Below are 21072 nucleotides of genomic sequence, written 5' to 3' on the forward strand. Positions count from 1 at the left end.
GGAGATGTTCATCCCTGCCCAGAGGGACCCAGTGGTGACCACATTCAGTGTTGCCATCCCTTGTGCTGAAAGCTGCTCCAAGAAACCTCTCCCAAGGTTGGGGAACTCCACTGGCTCATGCAGGACAGGCCTTTCCCTGTGTCTTAGACGTTAGTCTTTCCCATACAACACTCCCTGCATCATTTTAGTTCAAACATTAAACTTGCCTCTTAAATAATGACCTCTACAAAGTCGCTGGAGATGTTTAAAAATGGTATCCTGCTCACCATTCATGTGGATGGAGAGGTGGTAGCTGAGACAAGGAGTGGCTGGTGCCTTGCTGGGCTGGTGCTGCTGGAAGGAGCAAGTCTTTCTCTTAGGAATAGTAAGCTTAAAGTCATCGTCTTAAAATGTAGTCTTCAAGGAAAGTGGCCAGAGGAACCCACCTGAACCACTGAAGCTGCAAAGCACATCAGGATTTGTTGGTTGGCTTTGATGTATCTACGGGTTTTATTTAGCTGTAGAAACTCAGTTTGCTAAGGAAATTATTGACATTGATATCTACATTATATAAGCCTTTTTCGTGCTTTTTTAAAAACTTTTTCATTCTTCCAACTGTGGCTGGAGGCCCAAAAGCAGCAAGTCAGTGCTGGCAAGGTGTTTGAAGAGCCTGGAGGCCACACATCCTCACCAACCTGCCTCTTTGTAGACATTGTTCAGGTGAGTGCAGATTTCATTGGTCACCTTCTCAAAGGAAGCTTTGCAGTCTCCACCAAATTTCTCCTCCATCAGTTGCAAGATAATGTCACAGAGAATCTAAACAAGAAGGGAAGAAACAAACAGTGTAAACTTTCCTCCACATTAGAGGCATAAGAACAAGATATATAATTTTAGCTGGGATTCTTAGGGGACAGAAAAAGGTACAAAAACAATGCAACAGTGTATAGCACGCAGACCTTGCAACAGGTGTTGGAAAATTAGGTGCATTATAGAATTCACAAAAAATTCCAGTCACTCTGCTGTTTTTTTAACTATCCTGTATCTAGTTAATGTTGACTGCGCCCATCACTTAAAGACAGCTGTACAGGACTGGTTCACTTGGTCCATCTACTGCCATACTTCTCCTGGCAGTGAACTGTCCCAAATGTTTAGAGGCCACAAGAAGCCTCATGTTGGGCACCTATGGAACACATGGCTTGGGGGGGTAAGTTCCTTCCTAATCTTTCCCGTTTATTAGCTATCTAGCACTTTGTAGCAATGAGAGTTTGTCTTTACAGTCACTAGGTAGGTGGTATACTTTGAAATGTCAACTCTTTTTCAGTGCAGCATTTTTGGTTTGTGTACAACTTTACCCTGAAAAATTCTTTTCAGGATCTTTCCAGGCAGAAATCCTCACTTATTCTCCCACTGACTGAAAATTGGGCCCATTGCTTTGCAAATCACCTTCCCAGTGCCTAAGTGACCTTTGCCAGAAGGTGCCTCTTTTTGTATTTTGTGCTGTGTAAGGCAGACAAAACTGTTATAAATGCACTCTGGTAGTGACCTTAGGTGGACTTGGGCAAGTCGTTCGATCCTGTATTAATTATCTGTGTTTGTTTAGTGATGGCAATGCCGTTGCCATCGTTGCTCAATACCAGCTGTTTCAGTTGTCCTAGGAAAGCTCAGTTCCTGTTACTGGAGAAAAACAGAGACATCAGGGACTGAAGTCCAGTGTTAAGCTGCTTTTCTGTGTCTTACTACTAAATGACAAGCATGGGAATCCTGTTGCACTGAGAAAACCCACTACAGTTGGTCAGCAGCTCTGCAGGTCCCACATCAGCAGATTTGCCTGCATCACATCTGCTGCATAGCCTTCTTCCCAACAGATGCCAGATCTCTTACGCCTCCTATCTACCACCATCAACCTGTCTCACCTTCAACAATCTGCACGCTCTGGAGTGTATATACATTTGTATATACAAAGCCTGTTTTCTTCAGTTCTAACCCTCAAAGGGGGAGACATCCTCCCTTCACAATCACATCCTCTGCACAGAGGGCTGCTGGCTCACCCTAAAGTTTTTGGGGTCAATCTTCAGCTGGGTAGCATGTTTCTTGCCGAGTGGGTTCACTATCCCAAGAAAAGCCTCAGAGTTGTCCAGGTGTTGCACCATGTCGTTGATGGCAGAGAAAACCTTCTTGCCGTGGCCCCTGACCTGATCCGACTGTTTCATCTCTTCAGCAGAGTCCATGCCTTTGAAGTGAGTGAAGTAGGACTTGGTGTCTGGGTGCTCAGTAAACATCCTGTGGAGAAACAAGAGATGTCCTAATTTGTGGACCAAGGCAATGATGCAGATATGGCTTCACATTTCAGGCCTTATCTTCGGCTTTTATTGCCCTTTTCCTTTCTCTTTTTTAGAACATAAATCACCTTCCCCTGCATTTCTTGGTTCTTCTTTGCCCTTCCCATCTGCACACAGCCCCTGTGCCCACAGCAACCTGTTCCCTCCCTTGGCCCTCCCCAGGCCACTTCCCTTTGCTCAATCCACCTTAAAACCTACCTATCCTGGAATTTATTCTGCTGCTTTTAAAGTAAACTATCCTCAGTGTGGACTGAGAGTTAGGCAGAGACAAAATCCACAGAGAAGTAGGGCCGCATTCACACGGGGTGAGTGTGACAGTGCAATATTCCCAAAGATGTTCTGGACAGCAGATAAGTCCACTGTGCTCTTGGTGGAGAAACCCTACTATTGGTTTTGTTAATTAACCCCTTCCTAGAGTCCATGCCAAAGCTTTCTTACTGGCTGTGAGGGATTGTTGTTTGAGTACCAGGTACTGACTCTTTCATTTAATCAAAAGTAACACAATTCAGTGCCACTCATAAAGGAATTGCCTTTTATAACATCAATTACAGTCATCTTGGTCAAGCTCTTAAGTAGTTTACTCCACTGGGTAAACCAGTTATCCACCTAAAATAGCAATACCAAATTCCAGGTTGCATTTCACAGAGTCACAGAATGGTTGGGCTTGAAGGGACCACTGAAGGTCATCTGGTCTAACCCCCCAGCCCAAACTGGTTACCCAGAACTATGTCCAGACAGGTTTTGAATATCTCCATGGATGGAGACTTTACAGCCTCTCTGGGCAACCTGTGCCAGTGCTGAGTCACCCTCACAGTGAAAAAGTGTTTCCTGATGTTCAGAGGGAATGTCATGTCTTTCAGTCTGTGCCCATTGCACATTGGTCCTGTCCCTGGACACTACTGAGGAGAGCCTGGCTCTGTCTTCTTTGCATCCTCCCTTCAGGTTTTTATATACATTGATAAGATCCCCCTGAGCCTTCTTGTCTCCAGGTTGCACAGCCCCAGCTCTCCCAGCCTCTCCTCATAGAAGAGATGCTCCAGTCCCTTCATCATCTTTGTGGCCCCTCGTTGTACTCTTTCCAGTATGTCTATGTCTCTTTTGTACTGGGGAGCCCAGAACTTCTCTAAAGGCAGGGCTGGGGCTGTAGGACATTAAGGCAAAAACCTTCTAGAGTAAATTACCCTGGGAGCCAAGCCACTGATGCTGCTAGCATTTTATAGATGCATTTCTGACCCTAACTGTCCACAGATTGTGTAGACTGCAGAAGGAAAGAGCAGTGCCTAACCCTTTCTGGGGCTGACCCAGGCACAAGATGTGATATACAAAAAAGCCAGAGGGAGTGGCAAAGGTATGATAACCAGAAATAGTATTTGGACTGATTGGTGCATATGTAGGTGATGTAAATCCCAGCTGAGAGAAGGATATCTGAAAGGTGAATAGAAGAAACATCTATCTTATGGAAGAAGAGAGGAAAACAGAATGAAAATGTAAGAGAGAAAGCCCACAGGAGGGGTACAATGCAATGAAACAGACGGGCGCTGGGCTGGAAAGGCTGAAGGAGAGTCAGAAGAGAAATACTGAGGACATGCAAGTTAAAAAAAAAGTCATTAAAGGAGTTCAGAGGGAAAGGGGAAGAGGGAAATAGGGCCTATGTTTGTTCCCATTCTCTTTCGTATCACACTTCCATTTCTTTACCTTAAATGGGTGGAGTAAAGAAATTGTTCTCATCTCTTCTTCCTCTCCCACCCTCTTCCCCCTTTCCTTTTCTTTGTGTGGATGTCTCCTCTTCCCCATTTCCTCCCTGAGGTGAGATAAACCACAGCAAATCAAAATGTTCCCAGCAAGGGCTGTGTGAAAAACGTACTGGTGGTAACTCCATCCTTCTTGCCATTCCTCCTTCAACCCTCTGGGGTGGCAGCAGGATGGGCTCTTTCCTTACCTGACCAGCACAGTTGTCCCATTGTCCTCAGCATCTACATATATCTTCTCCCAGGCACCGCGGGCACTCTGCACCTCTGCTTCAGAGAATGACATGGTGGAGGAGACCTTGGCAACAAAGGGTGCAGCAGGAGGGAGAAGGACAGGGAGGTCCTGGCAGGGTGGTTCTGCTCCAGTTGTCTCCTCAGGGCTCTCTAAATACTGGCCCGGGGATTTAAGAGATCTTGAATGGACTCTTTGTCTCCGTTTCCCTCGGTCACATTTCTGCAGGCTTTAGGGCTGCCTAATCACTTTTAATCAGGAAAGAAATCAACCACATGAGGAGGGAGGACTAGCACTCTCACTGTGGCATCAGGTGCCAGAGTAAAGATCTGGCTGTCTGAGGAGATAAGGGAAAAGAGAGTTTTCAGTGAGGAAGGAAAAAATCAGCTCTCCTCCCTTCTCACCCCTGCCACGGCCAGTGCTTGGCTTCTCTTTCCTAAGGGTGATCCCTGCCCAAGCACTAATTTTCCTGGTTTGATCCCAAGAGTGCTGCTGTGCTGCAGGCACCATGGTGCCTGCCGGCCCCTCTTCCCAGCACTTCTTGGTCCTTCAGTCCAGTGATGCCATTTCCAGCTCCAGCAACTCTCTCCAGTCCTGCTTTCATGCCACGGCCACTGCTTTCCCCACAGCCCTCTGGTTTAGCAGGGGCTTACCCCACAGCTACCCCCAGCCTTGGTACTCGGTGGGTGGAGGCATCGCCAGCCCAAAACAACAGCATTGTGGCAACAGTGACAGCAGCGTGGGCACAGCATCTGTGGCCACAGTGCCCTGGAAGGCCACCTCATTGTAACGCAGGAGATAAACTGTGCAGACAGCCAGCACGGGACACAGGCATTTCACTACCCTCATCTTCCTGGTTTACAGCTGGGATCTCTGTCCTATCCCTAAACCCTACCTGCCTGGCAGAGAGAAAAAGGTAAGGAGCAGAAGGGCCAGTGTGGAGCTGCAGACAGCACCTACGGGCCTGTTATTGTCACAGTCTTCTGGAACTGGAGGCAAAAAAAAATCTTGGATTATCCACACAGCGCCTGGGCTTAACCTCTGGCAGGAATGTTCTGGTTAAGTCCAGGGCACGAACACAAAATAAGGGCTAAAGGGCTTGAGGAACTGCTGCTGCTGCTGGACTCCGACTGCAGACAAAACCTGGTATTGTTTGGGATGGTTTAGAGGAGGGAAGGAACATGCACAAGGGGGAACTGAGCAGCACAGCGAGCAAAACGAGCCTGATACCCCAGAGCAGAAGGGAAGTGGTGGCTGCAATCTCACCAAGACTGATCAGTCTTAGAGGGGCTGTGTCCCACCACTGCCGAGGGATACCTCAAATGACTTTACTGAAACTGCTCCTCCCTTCCCTCCCTCTCCCTTTTCACCACAGCAAACAAGTGGTCTGATAAAAGCTGTGCAACCTTCTGCTTTCTCATCCCCAAATCCTCAGAAAAATGCCCCAGATTTCAGGAGAGCAGGGCGGCGGGGAGGTGGGGGGTGGGAGCAGAGCACACTGTGCTGCTGGGACCATTGCTGCTTTGAAGGCAAACACAAACCAGAGAAGCACCGGTTGTCCCAGCTGAGCCACCAGCGCAGGGACACAGAGGAAGGAGTGAGGATGGCACCACAGGAGTTGGCAGTTCCCAGGCCTTGGCAGGCAAAACCTTCTAGGAGGAGCTTGGTGGGGAAAGCATCAAACCTACGGCCAAGAGCAGAATGTGCATCAAGTACTTGTCATGGGTGGCCTGGGAGAGACCGAGCTCCTGAAGAAAGAGCAGCACCAACTTTAGCCAAAGTAAAAGGGGCTAAAGCAGGTGTGGAGCATGGAGGTAGAGCTGTTTTTTATTTGGGATGTGAATGTGTACGATTACTGGTTTGCAACATCTACTCCTCTCTGTAGGTGTCATGTTCTTCTTGTAGATCCTGGTGTACTCTGACCTGCAGTGGACACTTCTCAGTGGGAGAAGCTGGAGTATTGTGGTGAGCCTGGCTCTCTGACCTGAGCTGTGACAGCAATGACTTTGCTCAAGGATGAGTCTTCCCTCTTAGCTTTCTTAGTCTTTTCCTCTTCATCTCCTTTGCTCACCTTTCGTTTCCCTCCCATTTGGTTTTTGTTCGCAGCAGTTCACAAGCAAAGTTCCCTGGGGGACTTCTCCTCTCCCCTCTCCAACCTCATCTGGGACATTGCAGTACGAAGGTGCTCATTCACTCAACATATTGTTAGACATCCTGTCATAGGCCAAAAAAGTACCATTTTGTGTTGGGAAATTTCATTCAAATTAATTTATTGCCAAGTAACAAACCAACACTTAAAAACCTCCATTCCCCCGCATCCTGGTCCCCCACCCCTGTGCCACAGGTTATACCCAGGCCCTTTGGTGAGACCATGGGTGGTGCAGGAACTGGGGGTTGGTGCATGGGGGTCTCTTTGCTCTTGCTGCTCCTTGTATGCTACTCAACTGCTCCAGCATGCGCTCTTCCACCAGTCTCCCTTTGGGTACTGTACCTGCCCTGGCCTTGTTTCTTTTTTCAGCATTTTCTGCTCTTTCTTAAACACATTTCCACAGAGCCACCATAAACTCTTCTGGTTGGTCCAGTTTTGGGGTGCAATGGGTCAATTATACCTGGTGTCAAGCCAGCTGTGAGCTGCACAGGGCAGGCCCTGACCTCCTCCTGCACAGACAAACATGTCACCAAGCTCTTTGTGACATGCTTTTCTGTTCTTTCCTTTCACCTTCTGGTGTTACTTTTACTTGTGGATAACTGGCTAGCTGAAAAGGGTCACATAGACATAGTCCAGCTGGCTGGACAAAAATGCACATCGCTCTCAGCTTATCTGAAGTAAAGCAAAAGTTACACAATAACAGGAAGATTTCGGTGGGAAAAGAATGTTGCAGGTGGGAACAGATAACTACAGAAGAGAAACTAGGGGCGGGCTTGGTATTTAGGCAACTAACCAATAATGAGCTTAACTTTTGTAATATGTATGAGCCAATTATAAAAAGGCATAAAAGGTGACTGTAAGGTTCAATAAACGAAGTCTGCTGATCACTCATATTGAGTGACTGTGTCTTCCCTCCGTCGCGACATTTACTGTTTTGGAAAATTATCCTCTATTTTCCCCCATATGATCTGCCGAGTCCTTGTAAGATGAACACAGCAATACCTCATAACATTTTGACATCTCTAACAGGGTTATACACATCTATACTACACCTTATGGGTCTCTAGAGAGTAAAACACAAAAGCTGCAGAAAAGCCTATTTTTTTGGCCTTGAAATGGAATAGCTGTGAAAAATGTGCTGTTTAATTGTAAAGTCATCACATTGCTGCCAACCTCACCCCTTCTCCCTGGGGGAAGAGGATGTGTGCTTGGTTTATTTCTTTCTCATCTCCCATGATTTTTCTTTCATATCCCAAAGGAGGTGAATGCTTTTAAGTTCAATTTCTGCTGAACGGGGAGAAATATTTTCTGACAGGAGTGCCGGGCAGCACTGCAGAGGACAGCCTGGGCCATGGACGGGATGCTCCTCAGCGGGTAAGGTCAGGCCAGGGCAGGGCGGATGGTGCTGGGCAATCCCGAGCCGGGAGCGCAGCTGCTGTGGTTTGTGCTGCATGCGGCAGCCAGGCTGCTCCTGGCTCTGTCCCCAGCCAAGGAAGCAGAGGGTGTGATTCCATTGCGGTGCAGGGAAATGGTGGTGGGTCTGCACAGTGAGATTTATTTGTTGTTTCTGAGAAACCATGTGCTTTAGACAGAAGTCAGCTGGCAAGTGCTGGCCGCAGACACAGATGTCATTTTCTACCTGCCCAGCTGCTCACGATCCAGCAGCAATAACTGCCCACAGAGCTCACTGATGCCCCGGTCATAGGCAATGCAAAGCCGCCCCTGTTTTCTTCTCCTTGAAAGTTCACGATCTGTTAAGTTTTGTGTTTAATACAAATAAACCACCCTATTTATTATGCAACAGGGGTTAATCTCCAGGTCAGCAGACACGCTCATTGGGGAGAGTGGCTGGAAGGGGCTTGGCAGCTATAACTCTTATTTTCCCAACACCCCTCACACTGTCAGACTGAGGTTAGAGCCCCCCACAGCAGGTATTGCCAGGTTTCTCAGATGCTTAGCTGGAGATGCTGATATTCAGTGCTGCTTTTACAGAGATGACAAACACCTGCACCTGCTCCATGCTCAGTACCTGCAGTTATCAATGTTACCAGCTCATCAAAACAAATAAAATAAGGAGCAGCAGGCATGACCGTTGGCATCAATGTCTGAACGCTAAAGCCCACAAAGTACATGGGTGGGAAAGACCTGGGGCAGACACACGCAGCTTTCCCAGCTGCCACCAGACCGCACTTCTCTCTCCCATTCAGACAGTGGTAGTGGGCTCAGGTGGAGCTGTGTTGCAGTTTGTACTGGTGAAAGTACCAAGTCGAAAGGGTAAGAAAAAAGCAGGATTACTCAGCTTCTTGGGACCAGCAAGAATAGCCTTCACATAGTTTACAGAGTACTACCATCTGACACAACAGAAAAATACACAGGTTTCTGTTGTGAATATTTTTATTGTACACATAAGATTTTAAGTGCAAAAACAAAGGCAATGTATTCAAAATAATTCAGCTTTTATACATCATAGGGCATAGTACGTATACAGATTAATAAGCTGAATGCTGCTTTAATGACTGATGCCGTGAAGTACATGGCTAGGGGTGATTCTATCACAGTCATTACAGCTAATAAAGATGCCAGCACTGAGTTTTCACATAGTGCATCCAGCTAATGAAGTATTTGCATTGGCACAGGCTGGTGTTCAGCAGGGAAACTCCACAGCCACCCTTAGTGAAGAGGGAAAAAATTACATAAAAAAACCCAAACAACGTGATGCAAAGGAAGTCACCACATCCTACCACCGGACTGATGCCCAACCAATCGCCAAACAATAGCTATTTTGGAGAAACTCACCCCAGTTTTATTGCTGAGCGTGAGTTACAGGCTATGGAGTCAGCTGTGCCAGCTGTGCCCTCTCCCAGCCCCTTGCTCCCCCCATCAGCCTTCTCGCTGCAGGGACCAAGTGAGAAACAGAGATGGCCTTGCAACCACTGTTCAGCTATTGCAAAAACATTGGTGTGCTATCATCAGCACTGTTTTGGTTATAAATCACATAGCAGCACAAGGGTAGCTATGAAGAAAGTTAACTCCAGCCCAGCTAGACCCAAAGCACTGCAGGATCACATCCTTATTTTGGACAAATCTGGGCTCACACAGGCTGCACTGTGCTGAACCTGTGCACAGGTGCTGTAAGAAGGAGGCAAAGAAATGAGCTCTTAAGGACTTGGAAAATATCAAGTCCAAGTCAGAGATGTAGAAAGTACCCAAAGCTGACAGGGGCTCAGGCAGCGGCATAAGCACTATTCATATCTGTAATGTTACAATCTGGCATTTGTATCTGTCAGTTAATGAGATCAAACCATCCAATGGTTTAATGGAAACAACACTCCCACAGGTTTTGGATACAATCTCCCAGACTACACCGAGTTACTGCTTCACACAGCACCCTTGACTGGGACGAGTGCTTTAATTACACACAATCGATATAGATGATGTTCTGGAGAAAACTGAAATCCATTGAATGTCACCCCTGGCAGAATTAAACCTGGTCTCCAAATAAAGAGATCTGATATCAGAGGAAGAGAAAATATAACTGAGAGAAGACATCAAGCTAAAAGAAACAGTTATGGGCTGGTATATGTGTACAAGTTAGACACCAGTCCAGAAGCTTTGTATCAAACACAGATAGAGTACAACTCATTATGTTGGTGGTATGGACTATTGTATTCAGAGATGCAATGGGGCTAAACTAGAAGGGCAAGAGATACATCAGATAAACCTGCTTTCAGATACAACAAAGAGTGTTGGACTGAAAGGGTGCTTGGTGAGGAATGGAAGGAACCAGAGAATAAGACCAGCAAACTGTTTACTTGTGCAAGCAGAAGGCTGGATGACAAATTTTATGGTCCATTTGCCTTCTCTGTTGTAGTAGTTATTGCCTCCCACTAAAGCCATACCCTCCTTTGAGTTATTGTCTCTGCTGCTTGATGCACCAAGCATTTACATAGCTAAAAAATTTATCATAATTGCCCAACTTTGTTTGGAAATAACATCAGTACATGTGGCTTTAAATTCAGTGAGCCCAAATTTAATATCCAGCTTCAGCTGGCGTTTCCTCCCCAGCTTTGTGTCTGGCATTGGCACTGTACCGGAGCCAAGCTTTTCCAACCCTTCCTCATCTATGTACTGAGCATCCTGCTTTTCTGTACAATAGAAAGAAAAGCATACTTCTGTTTGATCTGGTTCTGTTGGATAGAAATCATAGTGCACACCTTCATTTATGTTCACTGCCTCTTCAATTCCCACCAATTTCTTGAAGAGATCCGTGCAATAAACAAAGCCATCAGCTTTTGAAACCCTTTGTTTACAGAAGGGATGGATAGAAGCATCAAATTTCTCACTTACTGCTATGCCATATGTCCAAGCGCTGACTCTTGAGGCAATAACGTGTGGACTGACTCCAAATAAAACAGCCCCTTTTGCAATGGCCACTTGGACTTCCATTGGACAAAGGATATGATACTTCTTGCTAAAGGCCTGCCTGATTGCATCTCTCAAGATAATACTAGACGCAAAGCCTCACACAAGCAAAATGTACTTAACCTTGGCCATTTTAGGCTTGTCAAGAATCTCCCTCGAATGATATTTTTGATATGGTGGTCAAAAAAGCTTTTCATTTTCTTATAGGTAATCATGATCATCCCATCACACCACACAGCTCCTTCTTCATTTTTGAAGAAGTGAGAGATGTCCTTCTTGTGCTCTGCCACTCTGGTCAAGTTGTGGTAGCAATGTATGTAGATGGCGTCCCTGCCAGTCAAGCATTTCTGTATACTAAAGTTGTACATCATATGCCGTAATTCGGAAGGGTGGCTCTGTACATATTCATCCCATACTCCATCATTAAATATTTTCTTGAGGCAAAGAGTGAAGTTTTCATCCACACTGTTGCCTCCCCATCCACCTCCCGTTGCCTTGTGTAACTCCTTCAGTAAACGGTTTTCTTGGATCTCATGTACCATGATGTCTATTGTGCCACCTATATACCCACACACGAACACAAATGAAGTTAGCTGTTGTTTTTTTTAAAGTACTTGAGGTCTTTACTTTCCACTGAATATAATCTTACCTTCTGAACTCCCAGTTCACAAATGTGCTTTTCTGCTGTTTTCTTCACTCCACTACTGCCTGCACACCTCTACATTTCCTGAATTTACACACCTCTGTATAAAAGCCTGGTCTTTCAAGGTTCCTACAGTAACTTCTGATGACAGATGGATGCTCTGATTTGCTCCCTGCACAAGCCGGTCTCCTTTCTGTTTACAAAAGGAGGCTGGCCTCACATAGACAATTGACTCCTGCCTTTTGACATACAAGAGTTAAGATGAGCAGTGGTGGTGTGACTCAGAAACTTGTGGTCCTCTTGATGCCTTTTCAGTATTTGTTCATAATCATCAGATCGCTCTTGGCAGGAAATACATGTTCCACCAAAAAAACTCACACAGGAAACTAGAAAAACTACTAAAAAGTGCTTTGTAAACTATTCTTAAAGCTTTACTCTACAGTGCCTGCCAGTCAGTCTCTTTGCTCAGTTCACTGGGCACTACACTTGTTCCTACAGAGGAGGCTGTGAGCTCAGGCTATACAACAGCACATGGGTGCACGTCAGTGACTGAGGCTGGGACGTGGTGCAGCCCAGTCCGGTACAATGGCAGGTGTTCTTACTGTGACTGTCTGGCCTGAAGTGCATGATGGCATGAAACAATGACTTCCATTTGCCATGGATCAGGCCTTTAGCAGTCCCGTCCTTTCCTCCTCTTTTTCTGCCTACCCATGGGATCTCATGAAGTGAGAAATGAAAATAAAATCCCCATGACAAGCGCAGCAGTAGAGTCCAAGCTCTGGGACTGCACTGCAGATCTTTGGGGACACTGCAAAACAGCCATATGCCATGCCCAGCAAAGATGGTACCTGTTAAATAGGGAAAATTTTACCTCCACAGTCAACGACAACATACTGGATCCCAGGGGAGTTTTCAAACTTCTTCTTGTCACTGTCATCTGCCATAAACCCTTCCTGTGGAAGCTGTTTGCACCACAGTGATGCAGCCTCCGGCTCCAAGGCAATGATCAGATTCTCAGACATCATGTCAGAGATAAGTCCTGCCTAAAATCATGAGAGAGAGGTGCAAGGAAAGGTGGCAAGATCACCGCTGCAAGAATGTCACTTGCAAGGGAGGCCGTTCTCACCCCAGAAGCCCACGCTGGGGTGGTGGTTTTTGTACCCTTGACCTCCATGGGGCTCATTTCTACATGGTGAGGGGGGGGGAAGGATAGAGCAGTTGTTACTGCCTGTTTGGGACATCCTTTCCCCCAATGTAGAGGAATTATAAAGGAATTAAGGCAGGTTAATTAACATTGATAATATACAGCTGTGGGCTGGCTGACGTGGATAATGTGCAGCTGTGGCTGGTTCCTGCTAAGTAGTTAAATAGCTGTAAGGGGTACAGAAGAGGAGGTCTGGATGAAGAGAAACCTGGAAGAAGCAGAGGGAAGAGAGAGCACACCCTGGATGTAGGAGAGACAAGGAGAGGCCCTGGGAGAAGCAGGTGGCCCGGATGAGGAGAGGCTGGATGGAAGAGGAGCCCAGAGAAGAAAGAATCTGGATGCAGCAGAGGCAAGAAGCAGGGTGAACTGGCCTGAAGAGGATGGAGAAACAGCACAGACAGTAGATGAACTTTTGAAACCTTGTGGGGGGGTTGGTGGCTGTGCTGGGGCAAGGTGTGGGAACTGCTTATCGATGTTAACCTGGTATGGGATGGTAAAGGCCTTGTTGCAGCTGGCTAGTTTTGATAGTGCTGTGACACCCCACCACTCCCAACATGAGAAATTTCTCACCCTGGTAGGCTGAAATTTGAAATAAGGTGTCCTGGTTTCAGCTGGGACAGAGTTAACTTTCTTCTTAGTGGCTGGTGCGGTGTTGTGTTTTAGATTTGGTGTGAGAACGTTGATAGCACACTGACATTTTTCAGTTGTTGCTGGTTAATATTCATATTAAGTAAAGGACTTCTCAGTTTCTCAGGCCCTACCAGCAAGAGGGCTGGAGGAGCACAAGAGACTGTGAGGGGATGCAGCCAGGACAGCTCACACAAACTAGACAAAGAGGTATTCCATACCATAGCACATCATACCCAGTATATAAACTGGGGAGGTTGGCTGGAGGTTGGACAGCTGCTCAGGGACTGGCTGGACATCTGTCAGCAGGTAGTCACATGTTTTCCTTCCTCCCCCCATCCTTTATCTTCTACTATTATTATTATATTTCAATTATGAAATTGTTCTTATCTCAAGCCTTGAGTTTAGTTTTCCTTTTCTATTCTCCTCCCTATCCCTCTGGGTGAAGGGGGGAGTGAGCATGTGGCTGCATGGTACTTAATTATGAGCCAGGGTAAACCACGGCATACAGGTTGTTTAAATATTGAGGAAAATCTCCAAAGATAATTTGAGGAAATGGGATAACCCCTGCTTTTGCCTCCTTTGCTTCCAGCTGCATGAACTGCCTGGCAGCAGCACTCCATATGACTGGGACAGTAACGAACCAGGTGATCTCCTCCTGGCTGCAGACAGTCTGGACATAGGCCTCTTGGATGGTGTTCAGGGCATGTTCCTTCAGGTAGCACGGGCTTTTGGAAAAGATTGTGAGGGCAGGAAGCCTCTTGCCATTGATGGCTTTCAGCTCCATGTCAGATGTGACTTGCTACAAAAAAAAAATCTCAGGGTTACACATTGCAGTCTCAGTATGAGGCCTGTCCCCGTCACATTGAACACTGCTCAACATATGGCACAGAACTAAGTCCTGTGTCCAAACCCCCTCTGTCTGGGGCTGGCCCTGTGCTCTGGGTTATTCCACGTTTTGGGAAGTCCTGTGGGACCCCAGAGCACAGACAAGGAGGCCCTAAGGTAGCCTGATGTTTGGCTGAATGAGCAAACACAGAAAAAGCTGTGAATGACTCTAAACTAACATAGAGCCTTCAGAAAGAAATGATAGCCATTATGTGCTTGAAGGACAGCTAGCCACTCTTAAACTGGCTTGAGCACACCATTTCAGGGGAGGGAGAGACAAGCTAAGGGTAAGTATATAACATGGGAGGAGTCTCTATGGTGACCCCAAGGTTGCCCACCTCATTTGAATTCCAGGAAACTTCACTTGTTGCCTGTTGAGAACTGAGGCAGGGAGCCACAGAGAGACTAGAAGCTCCGGAGCAAGGCAGCTTTTTGTTAACAAGAAGTATCTGGTTTCACGTGTGCAGTCAGGTTTTACTGTCTTTAGACAATGAACAGTGTCATGAAGCTTTTGGCTAACTAAGAAAGCAAGTAATTTCTTCTTAAGATCATAAAGATACCCTTTGATTTCCTTTTATTAGTCCTCATCTGTGGATAACTGGCTAGCTGAAAAGGGTCACAGACATAGTCCAGCTGGCTGGACAAAAATGCACGTCGCTCTCAGCTTATCTGAAGTAAAGCAAAAGTTACACTATCCTTGGCTGTTCTTGTTACACAATAACAGGAAGATTTCGGTGGGAAAAGAATGTTGCAGGTGGGAACAGATAACTACAGAAGAGAAACTAGGGGCGGGCTTGGTATTTAGGCAACTAACCAATAATGAGCTTAACTTTTGTAATATGTATGAGCTAATTATAAAAAGGCATAAAAGGTGACTGTAAGGTTCAATAAACGAAGTCTGCTGATCACTCATATTGAGTGACTGTGTCTTCCCTCTGTTGCGACACTAATCAGCCAGATTTACTCAGCCCTCTTCACCAATACCCCTAACCACCCACCCCTCAAATTAATAGCTCTGACTCTCATTAGCAGTAACTGTTCCACCTAGTGTGTTGTACAGCTTCATCTTGAAGTCCTGGAAGAAGTACCAGTTGTCAGCTTTTCCATGGGGCAGGCTCTTGTACTTCATCACAGCATCATAGCCAAACTTCTTGAACTTCTGCTCCTGGTTGAACAAGATGCATGTGGGTGTCTTTAGGGTTTGAGCCCATGCTCTGTTCCCCAGTACACTTGGTGGATTTGGCCTGTACTTGAAGTAAGGGAAAAACAGTACCCACTGTAGGACGTGCTGAAATCTACAGCAATGAAGACTGACTTGCTGATCATGGCCAGTTGTAGTGCAGGGGTATGCTGCAGGGGAGCAATGGGACTGCAATGAAACTGAATGTTGCAAGGCAAAGCCACCCTTCTCTGACTTCATTGGCAGGAAACGAGCGTGATACTACATACTGTGCAAAGAAATAGTGTTATTTCCCAGAAAGTGGAGGAGCTCTTGTTTGTTACTTAAAACAGAAGGATCCCTTTGTGAAAGAAAGCAAGCTACTGACACTTGCAGTAGCTTCTGGTGCTCCTGGCAGCACAGTTCCCTGTGCTGCCACTCATTTCAGCAAACATTTTCTGCTGTTGTAAAAGCATTGGTTCACCAGAGTTTTCTTCCTACAGCACAACAGGGATGTTTAAAGGACCGTGTAAGGACACTGACCATAGCGAGATGGCTGCAGAAGGTGGCAGGTATGTTGCACAGCAGGTGTTTCTGGCTAAACTTACCAAGTTTAACCTTAGTAGGTCTGAATATTTCTACAAAGTCTTTTGGGGGTTGTGTTTGGGGGTTTTGGCTGGGATGGAGTTAAATTTCTTCTTAGTAGCTCACAGAGTGCTGGGTTTTGGCTCTGATGTGAGAACAATGTTGATAACACGCTGAAGTTTTTAGTTGTTGCTGGGTAATGCTGGCCCTGCCAGTGAGAGGGCTGGAGGGGCACAAGAGACTGGGAAGGGACACAGCCAGGACAGCTGGCCTGAACCAGCCAAAGAGGTGTTCCATACCATGGAGCGTCATGCTTGGTATAGAAACTTGGAGGGTTAGCTGGGGCCTGGGGATCATTGCTTGGGGGCTGGCTGGGCATCGGTCAGGGGGTGGTGAGCAGTTGTACTGTGCATCACTTGTTTTCCTTTCTCCCTGTTCCTTTGGGTTTTATCCTTTCCCCCACCTTTCCATTATAACTGTTATTATTTGTTATCATTCTTACCTTTTTTATTCTGCTTAAATTATTAAATTGCTCTTATCTCAACCCTTGAGTTTTACATTCCTTTCCAATTCTCCTCTCCACCCCTCCAGGTTGGGGGGAGCAAGCAAGCAGCTCTGTGGTGCTTAGTTGCTGGATGGGGTTAAACCAGGACAGGTTGTGACAAAGGACTGCAAACATTTCCTGGTTGTGAAATATTTCACTAAAAGTTCTGTTTTCTAATTCCTATCCTTCCCATCTGTCACAGGGACAGTTAATTTGCTCAAGTTCAGCTGCAATGGGTGAGGCAGATCTTAAATGGGTGTAAGAGAAAGAGAAATTGGAAAGAATGGTATAAATAGTGTAACACATCCTGGACTTCAGGGAGTTGGTCTCTAAGTTCTTTTTTTTTTTTTGCAGGCAAAGGCTGACTTAAATGCAGATTATACACTGGATTGTTGAGATTAAAGAAAAAGTGTCCTCAGTGAAAGACTGGAAATGAAGTGATTTAACTGGAAAGGAAGAAATCCAAGTAAATAAAAACAAAATCTGTTTCAGTGGAGGAAGAAAGAAAAGGTGCTGAGAGAGAGGGGCAGGACAGTCCTTTGCAGCAGCTGTGCAGACTTGGATCAGCATAAACTGATGGTGAAGCCTCATGCTTGGGCTTTCTTTGACATTGCCTGGTTGCAGGAAGGAGTTTGCTGTCTGTTCCACCTGTAACCAAGCTGCAGCAGCACCTCAGTCTGGGATTGTCTCTGCAATAATAGTTGATGTTTGAGATCCTCATTTGGAAATGGGACACAGCAGTTATAGAAATAAAAAATTACTATCAGAATATAGAGCTTTATTCTCTTCTATTAAAATACCCCATACCCTTATGTTGCAAAGTTAGTTTCAGCAGAACAGCTGCCTGCATTTGCTGTTCCACACACTCTGCAGGTCTGGGTTGAGTTAGTTTTTCAAGAGTTGTCTGCATCTTGCCCATTTCCTCCAGCCTTAATTGCTCAAACCCTGGCCTGCGCAGTCCTCTGAACTGTAACAGGCATAATCTGGAGGAATGCTATCTCACTTGTGCCAAAACTGCATCCAGGTGTGTGCTGGGCCATCACATGCCCTGGAGCCTCTGTCTTGGTGATCTGTTTGCTAGCATAGATGTAGCCATAGAGCTTCCACTGAGTGCTGTCCTTAATAAGGTACCTGCTTAGAGTATGTGACCTTTTTTCCCTTCATTATAAGAATTCCCTTTTTTTCCCTCAGACAAGTGTTTGATAACTTGAGGCAGCTGTCAGTCTCTGGAGACATAACCTCAAGGCTAGAGGCTTCACATTATGATCTAGCAAAAAGAGTGGATCAGATGGAAGAAGAAATAAGGTGAGTCTGGTGACCAGAAATTGCAGTGTTTAGCATGGTCCCTGATGAGCAACTCCAACTAGTGTACCCTAGGACAAGTTGAAGAGAAGATTACAAATAAGACAGACACAAGGATGGCTGTGAGTTAGCAATGAATTTTGCCATTGGTAATCTGATATTGGGAATCCAGAGCCAATTCACAGAACCTTTTTAATCTGCACCACGTAACATGCAGATCTTACACTTTCAGAGTATTTTATTTGCACTATTGGTGCTAACTCATAGAATCACAAACCACCCACCTGGCAAAGCACAGCTTTAAGTTTTGGTCTCTATTCTTTTTTTCCCTACAGATTGATTGGGAATTGGAGGGAGGAAGTTAGCTTGTGCATTTCTTAGGACGTTAATGGATACTTGCTTAGTGACTCTAATGTAGCTTATTATTTCTTTTTTTCCCCAATAGATAGATGGACAGCAACAGAAGAGTTTGGTTTGGCTCTGTTGATACTTGACTACAGTCTCAGGATAGTTCCCACAAGTAATGTGATTCTTTATGTTAAGAATATGTATAACGGGGGAAATCACAGTTTCTGCAATTGTCACTGAAACATACTCAAGCCTCGGTTATCACAGCTCTGCCCTGCAGGACAGACCAAAATTTCATTCTCCTGTTTGACTGCATTGTCATGGCCAGGCATGAACGGCCTCTGAAACAGGGCTGTCTTGGAATGCAGATCAGGGTACATGACCAGGCTGTGTGACATCAAAACATGTCATGTTCTGAGGTGAACTTTCACTTCTGTGCAAATACTCTGAATATGGAATGCCTACCTTAACAGCAGCCCTCAATATAATGGCATCCAGCCTAATATAGAAAGGGGAGGTAGTAAAAGCAGCTCTGAGGACAGTTTGAGTAGATGTGCAGAGTCAGTCCTGGGATTTTGTTGTGAAAACTGCCCTCTTATGAACTAGGCAAGCGCTGACAAAAGACATAGTAGCAAGGGTACTCGGCAAGGAGGAGGGAAATTGTTAGTCAGGAGGAAAGAAAAATAAATTATAGCCTAATGAATAGCATCTTGGGGATAAAATGCTAACATAAATCATTCTCAGTGACTAAGGCCAGGAGTGAATGAACTCTGTACTCATCCTGCACAGCTTTGTGGAGAAGAGGCTTTCCTGTTGGGATTTCCATGAATACAGGCTGTGGTATTTTAGTTTCTGATCGTGGCTGGAGTATCTGTGGGGTCATGAAGGGTTTGTAGGTGTGCAGTCATGGACAGCCTGGTAGTGAAGGAATACTCCGACTTTCTGGAACCTTGGAGTTCTCTTCCAGAGTGCTTCAAGTTTGAGGTGTGGGCTGATGTAAGGCAAAGTAATAAAAGTGTAATAATAAAAGTAATTTAACTGAAAGAGCAGAAACTTGATGAGATGATTCACAAGATCAGAATATGAATGTAAGATGGTATGGCTTACTCTGAAAGGGGGGAGAAGAAACATGGGATGGGAGGTCCCCTTTATATTAGGGCTGCATATACTCATTCTGAGATCTGTAATACAGAAGACACAATCTCTAAAAACCTCTGGTGAATGGTAAAAAGCAAAAAATTCCCAGCACTTTTAGGATGTGAGTCTGCAATCAACCCAGGATCATTGTGTAGAAACAGCTTTTTTAAACTCTAGTGGTATCATCTAAAGACTGGGCATTGGAAACGGGACAATTTCATGCACTGGAGGAACAGGAGACTGATGTTTCCTTTCTCTGCAGATGTCTGGGTATCCAGGAGAACAGAACTCTCTGGAGAGTCTGGGATATTTGGTGATAGTGTTTTGATGTTAAAAATGGAGAAAACTAGAGAAAAGATGAGTAGATTCTAACAAGTGGAGAACGCTTGTGTTCTGTTCAAGCCTTCAACCTCTGGTTCCTCTCAACCCTGCCTCCCTTTCTTCTGATGTAAATAGTTTTTCTCCCTTGATTTCAGCATAAATCCTAGGTGGGGGCTTTCAGGGGAGGTTAAGCTCTCCTAGAACTTTTTCTGGACGTTTGCACTCTTCCACCTCACAACTTTTTTGCTGGAATTCAGACTATTCAATAAGGGCAAGTCCACAGTTGTCACAGTGTCTAAGTACAAATAAAGAGATCGCACAAGATATCTGTTTCAGAGCACTTCCTGGAGGGTTCATCCAAACAGAGCTTCAGGAGAAAGAGGAATATAAGAAGCTGAAAGACAAGATCAAAATGTTAGAGTCAAGGTAAGGTATTTATTCAGATTTCTGATGCTATGTGTGTTTCTACACTGAAGAGCCCCATACTTCTTGCTTCCTCCAGTCCTTAGGGACTCGGTTTCTGACCAGACATCTTCCCCCCAGACTTCCAACCTGCCAGCATCTCTTTGTAACTGATTTCTAGAAGATGGCTTAGGTTGTTCTGGAAAGGGAAGGAGACATTCCCAGGGTGAACATGTTAATAAAAGAAGCCAGCCTACAATGACTTAGTCAAAATGCTGCTCTTTGATCAGATTCCCCTGTGATCATGCAGAACTGAGCTGAGAAAGCACTATTTTCCCCATAAAAGCTTCCTGCCAGCTATATAATATAGTTAAGTGCTTTGTAGAAAACATGGGATTCATGGAATAGATTCATAACATGCTGCAAAATAGTTACATTTATTCATTGTTTCATCTTGTCATAGCTAAGTTTTTTAACATCCTTCATGCCCTAAAAACAAAGAGCTCCTGTCTAAAGCAATGGACATGCACAAGCACTCTGAGACAATGAAAGACCCTCGGCATTTGACTGTTGTGCTGCAGATGAGTTGCTCAGGCTACAAAACTGGGAAAAATTCAGGGCTTCCACAGCTCCATATATTTCATATAGAACTGGCAGCAGCTAATTAAGGTTTCTTCGTGTCCATTTTCTTGATCTGACTCTTACCAGATCAATGTGGTATAGCCAGTATAACAGGCTTTGAGCATTAGTATTTCTGTATCAGATAGGGTTGGGGACTAAGTTTGGGTCTCTGATTTTCCAGTCCATCAGGGCCTGCTGTAGAAAGCAAACTAACAGTGACTTGCTTCCTTCTGCCTTTCAGAAGGGTGCATTCAAATCTCAGTCCCGTATCTCACCCATGTTAAGCAAAAGTGGGGAAACATAGTCCAGTTTCCTTATTGTTAATGCTTTAAGTACTAGATGGAAGACCTTGTTCTGACTCACTGGTCTGATTCTGGGGGGATCTGAAGGAAAATACCAAAATGGTATGAGTTAAATGATAA

The 21072-nt window shown here is 45.4% G+C and overlaps 3 protein-coding genes across 3 annotated transcripts; all 3 read right to left on the bottom strand.

Moving 5' to 3' along the window:
- Positions 1-575: 575 nt before the first annotated feature.
- Positions 576-4562, bottom strand: LOC101913378 (cytoglobin-1-like). Its single transcript, XM_005237389.3, has 3 exons — positions 4258-4562; positions 2028-2259; positions 576-795 (listed from the first exon to the last, which is right to left on the bottom strand). The coding sequence occupies exons 1-3, from the start codon at positions 4350-4352 to the stop codon at positions 667-669; spliced, it is 456 nt and encodes a 151-aa protein (XP_005237446.1). The 5' UTR covers positions 4353-4562; the 3' UTR covers positions 576-666.
- A 5827-nt stretch (positions 4563-10389) lies between these two features.
- Positions 10390-12534, bottom strand: LOC129784721 (heat shock 70 kDa protein 12A-like). The gene is given in 3 exon segments (XM_055807730.1): positions 10390-11027; positions 11030-11428; positions 12384-12534. Coding segments are annotated over 3 exon segments (1188 nt in total).
- Positions 12535-13806: 1272 nt separating this feature from the next.
- On the bottom strand, positions 13807-15557 carry LOC101921514 (heat shock 70 kDa protein 12B-like). The gene is given in 3 exon segments (XM_013299097.3): positions 13807-14141; positions 15276-15428; positions 15431-15557. Coding segments are annotated over 3 exon segments (597 nt in total). The 3' UTR covers positions 13807-13824.
- Positions 15558-21072: the final 5515 nt, after the last annotated feature.

Source organism: Falco peregrinus, chromosome 6 (assembly GCF_023634155.1).
Source record: "Falco peregrinus isolate bFalPer1 chromosome 6, bFalPer1.pri, whole genome shotgun sequence".
NCBI classification, from domain to species: Eukaryota; Metazoa; Chordata; class Aves; order Falconiformes; family Falconidae; genus Falco; species Falco peregrinus.